This window comes from Centroberyx affinis, unplaced genomic scaffold, assembly GCF_046629955.1.
Source record: "Centroberyx affinis isolate AG114_WGS23_722 - 3 ecotype Tasmania unplaced genomic scaffold, CSIRO-AGI_Caff_v1 ptg010214l_1, whole genome shotgun sequence".
Classification (NCBI taxonomy): domain Eukaryota; kingdom Metazoa; phylum Chordata; class Actinopteri; order Beryciformes; family Berycidae; genus Centroberyx; species Centroberyx affinis.
The window spans coordinates 1-12,870 of record NW_027284768.1 but is presented as its reverse complement, the minus strand read 5'-3'; the positions used below and the strand labels follow the sequence as shown (position 1 = coordinate 12,870).

The following is a 12,870-nucleotide window of genomic DNA, read 5'->3' as shown; positions in this document are numbered from 1 at the left end:
TTATTTAACAAAGTCTGGTTTCTGTTGAAAACAGTAAATTATGAATGACACACAAATGATCTTTGATCAAATGATCTCCTTCGCTGCTTTCCACAAAATCACAAAATCCTAACTGATCGTCTAAGAGACATTGCTCTTAATTGGTTCATGTCATATTTCTCTGTTGCTTTGGATAATTCTATGTCTTGAACCTCAAGGTTCCACCCTGGGTCCTATTGTCTTCTCTAACAACATAAATAACATTTTCTTTTGTTATATGCTGATGATACACAGCTGTACTTCCCAGTAAATCTAAATGACAGCAGCAGCCCTCACACTCTTAAAGACTGTCTAGCAGATATTGATTGTTGTTCGTTGTTTTTCTGCAACATAATGTCAGATCTGAAGTTGTTGTTATTTGCCGTCTCTCTCTGCAGATCCACCACAGTGGAGAATCGAATTCCTTCCACCATCTGGGAGGCGGAGTGCAGCAGCGCCTCCTGTTCCGCTCCGAACCCGGGCCAGGCGGACGGGCCGGGCCTCAACTCTGTTCCCATCTACCAGCACGTCCTGGTGCTCAGCAGGAAGGAGACGGGGAAATGTTACTCCGCCTCCTACCTGACCGTCGCCGTCGGATGCACCTGTGTTTGGGCCAAGACCGCCTGAACCCACATGAACATCAACTGTTCTGGAGAGGAAGAGAAATCGTCAAGTTCATCATTTAATATTTCTGAAGTATCCACTCTGTTAAAGTCTTAGCATTTTGCCAACAAACTTAAGTTGCATATTAACTTTTCAAACCTTTAAAAAGCTGTAATTTGTTGTAAGAGCAGAATTATAAGGAAATGATCTCCAGTGAATCATATCCACTCTCCAATATTGTCCTCCTCTACTCTCTAATATGCTTTTATCTTGAAGTAAAACAAAGAAAAAAAAGAGAAAAAATACCTTCTTCCTCTCTCCTCTGTTATTCAATAAAGCAGAAATACAAAAAACAAATCTTTAATCTGTTCTGTTGTTTGAATGTAGTTCTCTAGTTAACCAGATGAATATGCTTTTAAATTGTTTGAACATGTTGGAGGTTATTACAGAGAATATTACAAACATAATGTATGACCAAATGAATGTAATGTTATAAATGTCTAAATCGTGATAAAATACAATGAATAATTAGTGCTATGATGGAAAATGAATGTAATTAAAGATGGTTTTACCTAAGGAATAAAAATGATTCCTAAAAACACAAATGCTCATGCCTGACATGTTTAAATATGTTTTTGAATAGAACACAATAGAACAGAAAAGCATAACTGGGTGTTTGCAGTGTGTGTGTGTGTGTGTGTGTGTGTGTGTGTGTGTGTGTGTGTGTGTGTGTGTGTGTGTGTGTGTGTGTGTCAGCAGAGTGTCGAGTCTCATGACCAATAATCCTCATGTTGTTCTGCAGGGAATTCATTCAGAGAACAGACTGAAATCAGCTCTAATTAGCTGAATAAAGGAACACACTGTGGAGATTAGGTGTGTGTGTGTGTGTGTGTGTGTGTGTGTGTGTGTGTGTGTGTGTGTGTGTGTGTCAGTCAGCATGGCCATGCATGTGACACTGATTGGTTTGGAGGACTGAACAGCGTCCCTGCTCCCTGACAGTTACAGCACTGCAACCTGAGGGAATGGCTTTCAGTAGAATAGAATAGAATAGAATAGAATAGAATAGAATAGAATAGAATAGAATAGAATAGAAGAGAGAACATGACTCCCACAGCCTGAGTGAATCCCACAGAGAGAACAGCTCAGGTAGGTTTGTTTCTTCCTTCTGTTGTCTGGGTGCCGTGACCTCTGACCTCTGACCTTTCACCTCCTCACTGCTGGTTCTAACGTTGTTGATGGATGAGCTGAAGTTGATTTTATTTTTATTCTGCTGACCTGCTGTCCTCAGTGGAGCAAAAAGAAGAAAACCAAGCAGATTAAGTAAAACAAAATAGAGTCAAACTTTATCAGACAGTTCAATACTGGTATGAATTTACTATCAAGTGACTGAAGTCTGCTGAGCTTCAGATGACGTGAAAAACAGACTGTGATGTTTAGGGTCTGGGATAGATTCAGGGTCAGAGTCAGATTTAGATTTAGATTTAGATTTAGATTTAGATTTAGATTTAGATTTAGATTTAGATTTAGGGTTAGGGTTAGAGTCAGAGTTAGATATAGAAATAAATAAGGCTGATTTCCTACTAGAGTTAGAGTTAGAGTTAGGCAGCGGTCTGATCCGTCTGTCTGTCGTCTCTGTTCATTTCAGTTTGTTTCCACTGACAGACAGCTGTCTGTTGTCAGAATTTATACTGTAGAGTCTGTTTCTTCTTCTGTTCTTCTGCTTCGCCACCATGTTGCTACCTGTCTACCTGTCTACCTGCCTACCTGTCTACCTGTCTACCTGCCTACCTGCCTACCTGTCTACCTGCCTACCTACCTAACTACAGGTCTGTCTACTTCTACTCTAACCTTCCTACCTGCTGTATCAACAGAACTTTATCCTGGTTTTAAGGTTTAAGGTTCTCCTTACAGAACCCTAAACCTGACCAAAGAACCTTACCCACCCATCTCTCTCTCTCTCTCTCTCTCTCTCTCTCTCGCTCTCTCTCTCTCTCAATTCAATTCAATTCAATTCAATTCAATTCAATTCAATTCAATTCAATTCAATTCAATTCAATTCAATTCAAAGGGGCTTTATGGGAAACATATGTTTACATTGCCAAAGCAAGTGTCAAATAAAAACAAAAAATGTACGTACAATTAAAGATATACTAGAATAAAGAAATGTGTAAACAGAGCTGTGTAACATTGCAACATTGCAATCAAATATATAAATAGGAGTAAAAATACAAACAGAAAAATTGTGCTTTTGCTGTTAAAAAAAATATACAGTATATATAGAGATAAGTAAAGATAACTTAAAATAAAAATAGAAAAATGTGGACATTGCAATTAAAAAATATAAATACAAATAAGTGAGAACTGTGTCTCTCTCTCTCTTTCCCAGCATGCCTCGGGTGTCGCTCGCCCTCCCCTCTGTCTTCTCCCTGTCTGTCCTCAGCCGGCTCCTCCCCTCCCTCCCTCCCCCCGTCCGGGACGTCGACGTCCCTCCTCTGTTCCGGGAGCCGTTCATCCGGTCCGGTTACCGTCCGGTCGGGTTGCCGTGGAGAAGCTACTTCCTCAGTCTGTTCCAGCTGCACAACGAGACGCTGAGCGTGTGGAGCCACCTGCTGGCCGCCGTGTGCGTCGCGCTCCGCTTCGCCGTGTTCGCCATCTTCTGTGGCGGGGTACAGTGACCACTTCCTGTTTCTATAACCTTTATTTATCCAGGCAGAGTCAACTGAGCATGCTCACTATTTTACATACTGTCACACACTGTCTCTACTGGTTTCTACTGGGAGCTGACCAGTACAACACAGTCTTCATAATGATAGATGATGAAAGAGGAGAGAGTTACTCCAAAACAAAAAAAGTCAAACAGATTTTTATTAAAGGATACGTTTGGCGTTTTGGACCTGTGTATAATTTGTCAAACCCAGAACTTCCCCATAACCTCAAAAAAAAAATATGCAAGAGCTAAACTATAAACAAAACTGGAAAACACGTTATGATAATTAACTCAGAGAGTGAGAGAGAGAGAGAGAGAGAGAGAGAGAAAGAGACAGAGAGAGAGACAGAGAGAGAGAGAGATTTTGAAAACCTCCCATCAAATGAAAAACTCCAAAACCTTCTAGAGAAAAAAGAGTTTGCCTCTACTGCAGCCCAGTCTGTCTCAGCCTGTCTCTGTCTGACAGGAGACACACTGACACTGTCACATATTTAGAGAAATTGATCGATTGTTAATTAATTGTTGTATATTTGTTGACATATCAATTGTACATTTGAGTTTGATTACTGTTAATTGAATTTGTTGACTTTGCTTTGGCAATATGTACGTTTGTATTTCATGCCAATAAAGCACCTTGAATTGAATTGAATTGCATTGAGCGAGAGAGAGAGAGACAGAGAGAGTGAGAGAGAGAGAGAGAGAGAGAGAGAGAGAGAGAGAGAGAGAGAGAGACAGAGAGAGACAGAGAGAGAGAGTGAGAGAGACAGAGAGAGAGACAGAGAGAGTGAGAGAGACAGAGACAGAGAGAGATAGAGAGAGAAAATTTGAACTTAGAGACACACACAGACACAAAGGGGCGTGTGTCAGGCAGACAGACAGACAGATAGACAGACAGGAAGAGTACATCATCATCATCATCATCATCATCATCATCATCATCATCATCATCATCATCATCATCAGCTGTGTGTCTGCAGGTTTTCCCTCCAACCAAACTCTACAGCAGCTGGTTTCAGTCATCAGCACCTTCAGGAGCAGCTGATCAGAGAAAGCAGCTGCTGTAGAGTTTGGGATGAAAACCTGCAGACAGGCGGCTCTCCGGCTCCTGGGTGGACTCCAGGATCCTGTGTCTCAAAGACAAAGGGCTTTGAGGAACCTTTAGGGTTCTCTCTTTAAGGTCTCAAACCTTGAGCCGTGGATTAGCTCCGCCCCCCCGGTCGAAGGTGCTGATCAGAGTAAGCACCTGCTGTAGTGTTTGGACTCTCAGTCTCTATGATTCCTGGTTTGAGACTCCTCCTTTCGGGGTTCTTCAGATTGGAACCAAAGGGGAACCCCAGTAGGTTCCCTGAAGAACCCCTTCCTGAAGGGTCCATGAACCCCGGCTGTACATCCAGAACCCTCTAACATATGGGGGTTCTTCAAGAAACCTTCAGGGATATTTTATCTTGTGAGGATCCCCAACTTGCTTATAGGAACAAGCCCTGACGGAACCCTAGTTTCTAGAGAGAACGGTTCCAGGACCAATCCAGACTCCACGTCTCCTCAGGTCCTTCCAGTCTGTAACTGTCTGTCTCTGCAGGGCGTCCTGGGCGTCCGGCTGCAGGGGGCAGAAGGTCCGGGGTTCTCTCTGGATGTGGCCTCGCTGCCTCTGGTCCTCTACGTCTTCTCAGCTCTGACCTACCTGAGCTGCAGGTGGGTCAGCAAACATCTGATTGGCTGCTGTGTTTTATTGTTTTCACTTTGTTGTAGCTGTTTTTTGACTCGAAGATAAGAAACATTTCTATCCAAGTGGACAGGAGGCAGCAGCTTTGTCTCTGTTTTGATTTAGATTCAGCAGTCATCTCTGCGCCTGCAGGGGACGCTATGTTGTTGCCCTGCTGTGTTGCCCTGTTGTGTTGCCCTGCTGTGTTGCCCTGTTGTGTTGCCCTGTTGTGTTGCCCTGCTGTGTTGCCCTGTTGTGTTGCCCTGTTGTGTTGCCCTGCTGTTGCCCTGCTATGTTGCCCTGTTGTGTTGCCCTGCTGTGTTGCCCTGCTGTGTTGCCCTGCTGTTGCCCTGCTATGTTGCCCTGCTGTGTTGCATGTTGCAGCAACACTATACAACAGCTTAAGTCGTCCACCTGCTGCCTTGACCCTCTGTCCATAAGCTTTTTTAAAAATGTCTTTAGCTGTTTGGCGAATGAGCTATTGCAAATTGTTAACAGCTCTCTTTTGTCTGGTGTTTTCACAAATGCTTTGAAAACTGCTGTTATTAAGCCTCTGTTATCAGTAATTACAGACCTATTTCCAATCTCCCTTTTATTAATAAGATCCTGGAAAAAATTGTCTTCAACCAGTTTAACAACTATTTAATTTCAAATGCCCACTTTGACCATTTCCAATCAGGATTTAGACCTCGTCATAGTACTGAGACGGCCCTTATTAGAGTTGTGAATGATCTTCGTATAAACACAGATTCAGGCAAGCTTTCTATCCTTGGTCTTCTGGATCTTAGAGCTGCATCTGACACTGTTGATCACACAATATTATTAGATAGACTAGAAAATTGGGTTGGACTCTCTGGCCTGGTCTTAATTTGGTTCAAGATCTACCTGCAAGGCAGGACCTACTTTGTGTCTATCGGTGACTTTGTCTCTGAAAGGGTCAGTATGACATGTGGAGTTCCACAGAGATCAATCCTCGGCCCTCTTTTATTCAAACTCTACATGCTTCCACTAGGACATATCATACAGAAAAATAGCATTCATTACCACAATTATGCAGATGACACTCAGCTCTATATATCTCTTTCTTCAAGTGACTTTGGTCCTGTAGATTCTGATTCAGTGTATTGAGGAAATTAATGACTGGATGTGCCAAAACTTTCTTCAGCTAAATAAAGACAAAACTGAGGTAATTATCTTTGGCACTAAGAAAAAGAGGCAGACAATTAGGGCTCACCTTGACTCCCTGTCTCTCAAGAGTTGAGACCAAGCTAGGAATCTTGGTGTTATTATAGATGCCGACCTCAATTTTAACAAACATATCAATACCATTACAAGATCAGCTTTTTATCACCTTAAAAATATAGCAAATGTACCGGGTCTTATGTCAAAACCTGATTTAGAAAAGCTGATACATGCTTTCATTACCAGCAGGTTAGACTACTGCAGTGGTCTCCCCAAAAACCCTCTGGGCGGTTACAGCTGATTCAGAATGCTGCTGCCAGAGTTCTGACTAAGAAAACAGAAACATCACACCAGTTCTTAGGTCACTGCATTGGCTTCCAGTCTGCCATAGAACTGATTTTAAAATTCTGCGCTAAATGGCTTAGCTCCAAAATACATTTCTGACCTGCTCCTAGGATATGAGCCACCCAGACCTCTGAAGTCCTCTGGACCGGTCTGAGCCACCTAGACCTCTGAGGTCCTCTGGGACCGGTCTGAGCCACCCAGACCTCTGAGGTCCTCTGGGACCGGTCTGTTAGTTGTTCCCAGGGTGAAAACTAAATCTGCTGAAGCTGCTTTTAGTAATTATGCTCCCAATTACTGGAATAAACTTCCAGAAGCACTGAGATGTTCCCACTGTCAGCTCTTTTAAAAGTCGGCTCAAAACATTCCTTTTCTCTGTGGCCTTCTGCTAAATCATCTGTATGTAGATGTAACAGGTGTTATTGTCTTTATTTATTTATTTTATTTATTTTATGTGTGTTTTACCTATTTTATCTCTATCTTTCTTTCTTTCTTTTTCCTTTCTTTTTTTAATGTCATTTTAAATAGTTGTGGTGTGTGTATGTATTTTTTCTGTTTTATGTGAAGCACATTGTATTGCCTTGTGTATAAAATGTGCCATATAAATAAAGTTTGTTTCCTTGCAGCGCCGCAGCTCACCTGCTGCAGTCTCACTCGGAGCTGGCGCATTACTCCCTGTTCTTCCTGGACTATGTGGGCGTGGCGGTCTACCAGTACGGCTGCGCTCTGGCCCTCTGCCTCTACAGCGCCGAACCCGCCTGGACACACAGCGTGGGACAGGTGAGGACAGGTGTGTGTGTGTGTGTGTGTGTGTGTGTGTGTGTGTGTGTGTGTGTGTGTGTGTGTGTGTGTGTGTGTGTGCATGGTCTTGTATTTCTGCACCTTCCACAGAAACATTGAACTGCTGTCCATGAATGTGTGACATCACCTGTCCCAGGTGTTCCTCCCGGCCGCCGCCCTCCTCGCCTGGTCGTCCTGCGCCGCTTGTTGTTACGCGAAGCTTCGTTACCGCCGGCCGTATCCGCTCCGCAGGAAGCTGTGCCAGGTTTTGCCGGCCGGTCTGGCCTACCTGCTGGACCTCAGCCCGGTCGCTCACCGCCTGGCCGCCGGCAGCTGGACAGCAAACTCTGCTCTTCCTCTACACGGCCTGCAGGTGGCGCTGCTCCCCCTCTATGTACTTCCTGACTTTACCTCTTTTCTATCCTAATATCCATTGATAATTGGAGTGTTAGCCCAGCCAGAACAAAATGCCTTGTGTAATTAACCCAATTTAAATGAAATTTTGTTTGGTGTAAACCTTCAATAAGGAGAATATTATGGCTGATAGCATGTAAATGCTCAGTGCTTAGTGGATATCGGCCTCTTGGTTTATCCTCCTGTTGGCTCCGGTGATTTTTGGCTCCCTTCCCTCCCGCTCTGCACTGTTCCGTCTTTCAAAATCCCTCGCCAACACGCAGCCTCAGCAACAATGAAGCTAGCTGTCTATCCAGCAGCAGAACGCTACCAAGTTTATGATGGAAAATAGATTGGTTCCTTGATAATCAAATAAACCCAATTGTGTCAAAAATAGCTAAAACATGGGTTCTGCAGACCGTTCTTCTGGCTCAGAGAGACTAACCAGGAGCTGCACCTCCCCTCCACGGCCTGCGGGCGGCGCTGTTTCAATTCTCTCAATATCTTGACTTTAAAGGAACAGTTCACCCCAAAATGAAAATTAAGCTGTTATCTACTCAATCCCATTGTCAGTTAAAACTCCTTGAAGTTCCACCACAAAGTGGCGAATCGTCTGTGTGACAGCTGATGTAAAATAAAATGCTGACTCTAAAGGAGTCACCAAGTTTCAGATTCATCTTGTTGGAGCTTTAAATATTCTGTGACTTTTATCCTCCATCGACAACCGAGGACTTTACAGCAACAGCCTCTGGACCAGTAATGGATTTAAACAATAGTCACATTTTCCCAACACAGAGCAGGAAGCTTGGTACTAAAACAGAAACTAGTGCAGAGGAAATGTATCCTCATGTTACACAGTGGAACAATAAACCTGCTGTTTTGGCTTCAGAAAGAGGATCTGTAGAGTTCGGGGCTGAAATTTGTTGCAACGGCGCTCGCTCGCTTGTAGCTCCACCAATCACCGAGCTGCTGAACTGGCGGGGCAGGGTGGGGGCGGGGTGGGGGCGGGGTGGGGGGTGGGGGGGGGGGTATCTTGCTCAGGGGCACTGTGTCGGGTCGACCGGACTGAACCCGGCCCTCCAGTTGGGTTCCAGCTCACTGATCATCCGCCTCATGTTGTTTCTCCACCAGGTGGTGCTGTTCACACTGGCGGCCTTCTTCTTCTCTTGCCCCATACCTGAGCGCTTCTCCCCCGGCCGCTATGACATCATCGGCCACGCCCACCAGCTGTTCCACCTGCTCCTGTCCCTCGCCACGCTCGCCCAGCAGGAGGCGCTGTTCCAGGACTTCCTGTGGCGGAGGCCGGCGCTGCTCAGGCGCTTCGGAGAGCGGCGCCTCCTGCTGGCCTGCGCCTCCTTCCCCTGCCTGGCACTCTGCAGCGCGCTCACCGCCTTCGCCATGAGGAGGCGAGCTCGCACCCGACTGATGAAGGAGCAGAGGTAGAGGAGGAGGAGGAAGAGGAGGAGGAAAAGGAGGAGGAAGAGGAGGAAGAGAGGAAAACTCTTCATTTGATTCAGAAAACAACAACAGAACAGCAGAGATTTTGGATCAAACAGACAGAGTCCAAAAAGAATCGAAAAGATCCAAAACCAGACAAACCTTCATCTAACCAGAAGACCACCAGTGTTGTACTGGTGGCACTGGGAGCAGACCAGTACAACCTACAAGTGTTATCAGTGTTTTATCAGCTTGGATGTCATGGTTAGGGTTAAACCCTAACCCTAACCCTGTCTATAATAGATTTGATCTCCTCTGTTCTATTGTCTCAGTTTAATAATCTAACTGCATCTAACTGTATCTAACAGTCCATCATTCACTGGTTGGCTGCAGTGCCACCATGTTGGAGCCACCTGGATCCACTGGATCCACTGGATCCACTGGATCCACTGGATCCATCTGGAGCCACTGGAGCCACTGGAGCCACCTGGAGCCACTGGAGCCACCTGGAGCCACCTGGAGCCACTGGAGCCACCTGGAGCCAGCTGGAGCCAGCTGGAGCCACTGGGGCCACCTGGAGCCACCGGAGCCACTGGAGCCACCGGAGCCACCGGAGCCACCTGGAGCCACCGGAGCCACCTGGAGCCACTAGAGCCACCTGGAGCCACTGGAGCCACTGGAGCCACCGGAGCCACCGGAGCCACCTGGAGCCACTAGAGCCACCTGGAGCCACTGGAGCCACTGGAGCCACCTGGAGCCACTGGAGCCACCTGGAGCCACCTGGAGCCACCGGAGCCACCTGGAGCCACCGGAGCCACTGGAGCCACCTGGAGCCACCTGGAGCCACCGGAGCCACCTGGAGCCACCGGAGCCACCGGAGCCACTGGAGCCACCGGAGCCACTGGAGCTGAAAATAACTGAAAATCAACAACCTCATTCTCATGTAGAACTCAATCAGGTTCTGTATTAACAGCTTGAAAAATAATAAAGTTCAGTGTGAAACAAAATGATCTTTGATCCAGTAATCAAAATGAAGAACAAAACCACTGGAGGGAAACTGTGCTGTTAATCTTGTCTCAATGTTTCTCCATCTTAAATATTATATATTATATTATATATACTACATATACTAGTATATACTGTATATTATACACATAATTCTGAGGTATTTACTATTGATTTAAGAAGAGTTTACTAAGCAGTTGTACCAGGCAAACAGGAGCTTTTTGTTTGTTTTATTAGAGCGTGTAAGTTTGTCTGTGTGTGTGTGTGTGTGTGTGTGTGTGCGTGCGTGTGTGTGTGTGTGCGTGTGTGCGTGCGTGTGTTTGTGCGTGTGTGTGTGTGTGCGTGTGTGTGTGTGTGTGCCTTTACCATGTGTGTATGTGTGACAGATCCTCAGGCAGATGATCAACAGTCTTCCAGTCTTACTGGTTTCCTGCTTTAGTGTTTTTTACATTTACATTTTTCAACCTTTATTTATCCAGGACCAGTGGACAGAGAAGAAAGGTTTTTGCACAGAGGAAAACTTCATGTTCGTTTTGCTGAATTGTCTTGAATTCTTTCACCACACATCTGATTACAGATTATAGATTACAGATTAATCAACTGACGTTGTTTCCATGTTTGATCTGCTGTCAGAGTTTGAAAAGTGGAGGAACAGTTAACTCTTATCTTGAAGAGTTTCATGGCGTGTGTCGGTGCAGATCTGTAGTTTTATAGCTATGTAAACATACGCAAATGTTAGCTAGCTAGCAGCAAGTTGTAGAATACACAGCTGTGTGTTGCGGCCGTTTCTATGGTTACCGCACCGAGAGTGCTAGGTGTTGTTTTGGTCATTTTTGACCTATGCCGGCGAGGGGCGTCGTTTCTACACTTCCCATTAATTTTCTATGCAAGTGGTCGCACAATGCATTCTGGGAGCTACGTTTTGTCACACTGGCTGCTCAACATTTACATAAAGTTGAGGTTGAGTCCACTGCAAATCAGGAGCACCCGACGAGATTCTTCTTCTTCTCCTTCTTCTTCTTCTTCTTCTTCTTCTTCCTTCTCTGCCTTCCTGTCTCTCTCATGAATAGTTTTCCTCAGGATGAACAAACTGAGTTGGTTGCAGTTCGGGCGTTGAGGCTTCAGGCTGAACAGAGATGAACCTTCATCTGTATGAATAAAAATAAAAAGACAGAAAAGACATTTTGATCGTTCCTGACTATTTACACTTATTAATCACAACTTGGTATAAGAAAGGTCTTCCTAACGTCTTGTTCAGTGATCAGCTCAGTAAATAAAGAGAGATATCTACCATTTAAAATGTGATACCTGACTTTTATAAAACGATTGACAGCACAAATTAAACAATTACAGACTGGATCCTCTACAATTTAGAAATTGATAAACCTCAGGCATTTTTTTCTAAATCTATAGCATTACACTGTATTTAATAGGAACTGTTGGTATACAACACTGAAGCAGCAGCAGACTATCAGCTGGTGAGAGATAAGAAGTAAAAGGAAAGAGTGTGAAAGAGCGATGAAAGAACGAGAGAATGAGGAAATCACAAACCCAAACATTGTTTTCAAAATAGTAAATGAAGGATTTTAATTCAAAACTGCATTCCTGTACATTATCTGTCTCAAATTCAAAGAAACGACAGTGGACAGTTTGATCCAGCAGCTTCTCTGTCTGTGAAAGACTGAGAAACTTTGGGAATATTTCTCTAACAGTAAAGTTTATGTTCCTGTTTGGAGAAAAGATCGTCTCTGTCTGTTTCCATCAACTTTCAGATTTTTCAGAGTTTTCAGAGTTTTCAGTTTTCAGAGTTTTCAGAGTTCAGTTCAACTTTATTGTCAGACTCAAAGTCCATTAAAAAACATACAACATTATAAAAATACAAACAAAATACAATACATAAATAAAAAGAAAACATTGGCACTTTTTTATAAAAGACAGTTACACCAATGTCTCTGGTATCGTCCGGGTTTGACAGCAGCATCATAACGGCGTTCTGAGAATCATTCAGTCGACAGATAAATTTGTACATCAGATTTCTCAATAGAGCCTGGAAAGTGCTGACTCTTGCATTACAAAGCAAGTCACTTGCACTAAACCACCTAGGTTTTTTAAGCAATATATAATAGTTGTCAGTGTTTTCAAAAGTTTTCAGAGTTTTCAGAGTTTCTGGTCTTTGGGTTTCCAGTTTTTTGAATGTCTTTCTTTTTTAGTTTGTAGGTTTTGGTTCCCAAGTCTATTTTTCTTTCTTTAGTTTCATGAATGCCAAGCTATTATTTGGCCAATTTAATTTCAGTTCTCTCTCTCTCTCTCTCTCTCTCCTCTCTCTCTCTCTCTCTCTCTCTCTCTCTCTCTCTCTCTCTCTCTCTCTCTCTCTCTCTCTCTCTCTCTCTCTCTCTCTCTCTCTCGCTCCACCAGTCAAGGGTGAAGCGACGGTTACTGTTACTGGGTGTTGCTGCTGATAAAATGCCAGGCAGTTTGATATTCAGTCCTGAAGCCTTATCAGTCCCAGCTGCCTGTGGGCGAGCGGCATTCACTCACAGGCTTTTATTAAACACAGAGAAAGGCACTAACATAAAATAACAGGCGATTGTAATAAATGAACAGGTGATTATAATCACATGACAGCCACAGCCAATCAGCTGTGTGTATTGTAAAGTACCAGATTGGAAGGAAATGTATGTGACATCATACAGAAGCTTTG

General features: G+C 44.2%; 1 protein-coding gene across 1 annotated transcript; it reads left to right on the top strand.

Moving 5' to 3' along the window:
- Positions 1–3,008: 3,008 nt before the first annotated feature.
- Positions 3,009–9,170, top strand: LOC139640678 (membrane progestin receptor beta-like). Its single transcript, XM_071514863.1, has 5 exons — positions 3,009–3,287; positions 4,908–5,020; positions 7,181–7,334; positions 7,492–7,707; positions 8,859–9,170. The coding sequence occupies exons 1-5, from the start codon at positions 3,009–3,011 to the stop codon at positions 9,168–9,170; spliced, it is 1,074 nt and encodes a 357-aa protein (XP_071370964.1).
- Positions 9,171–12,870: the final 3,700 nt, after the last annotated feature.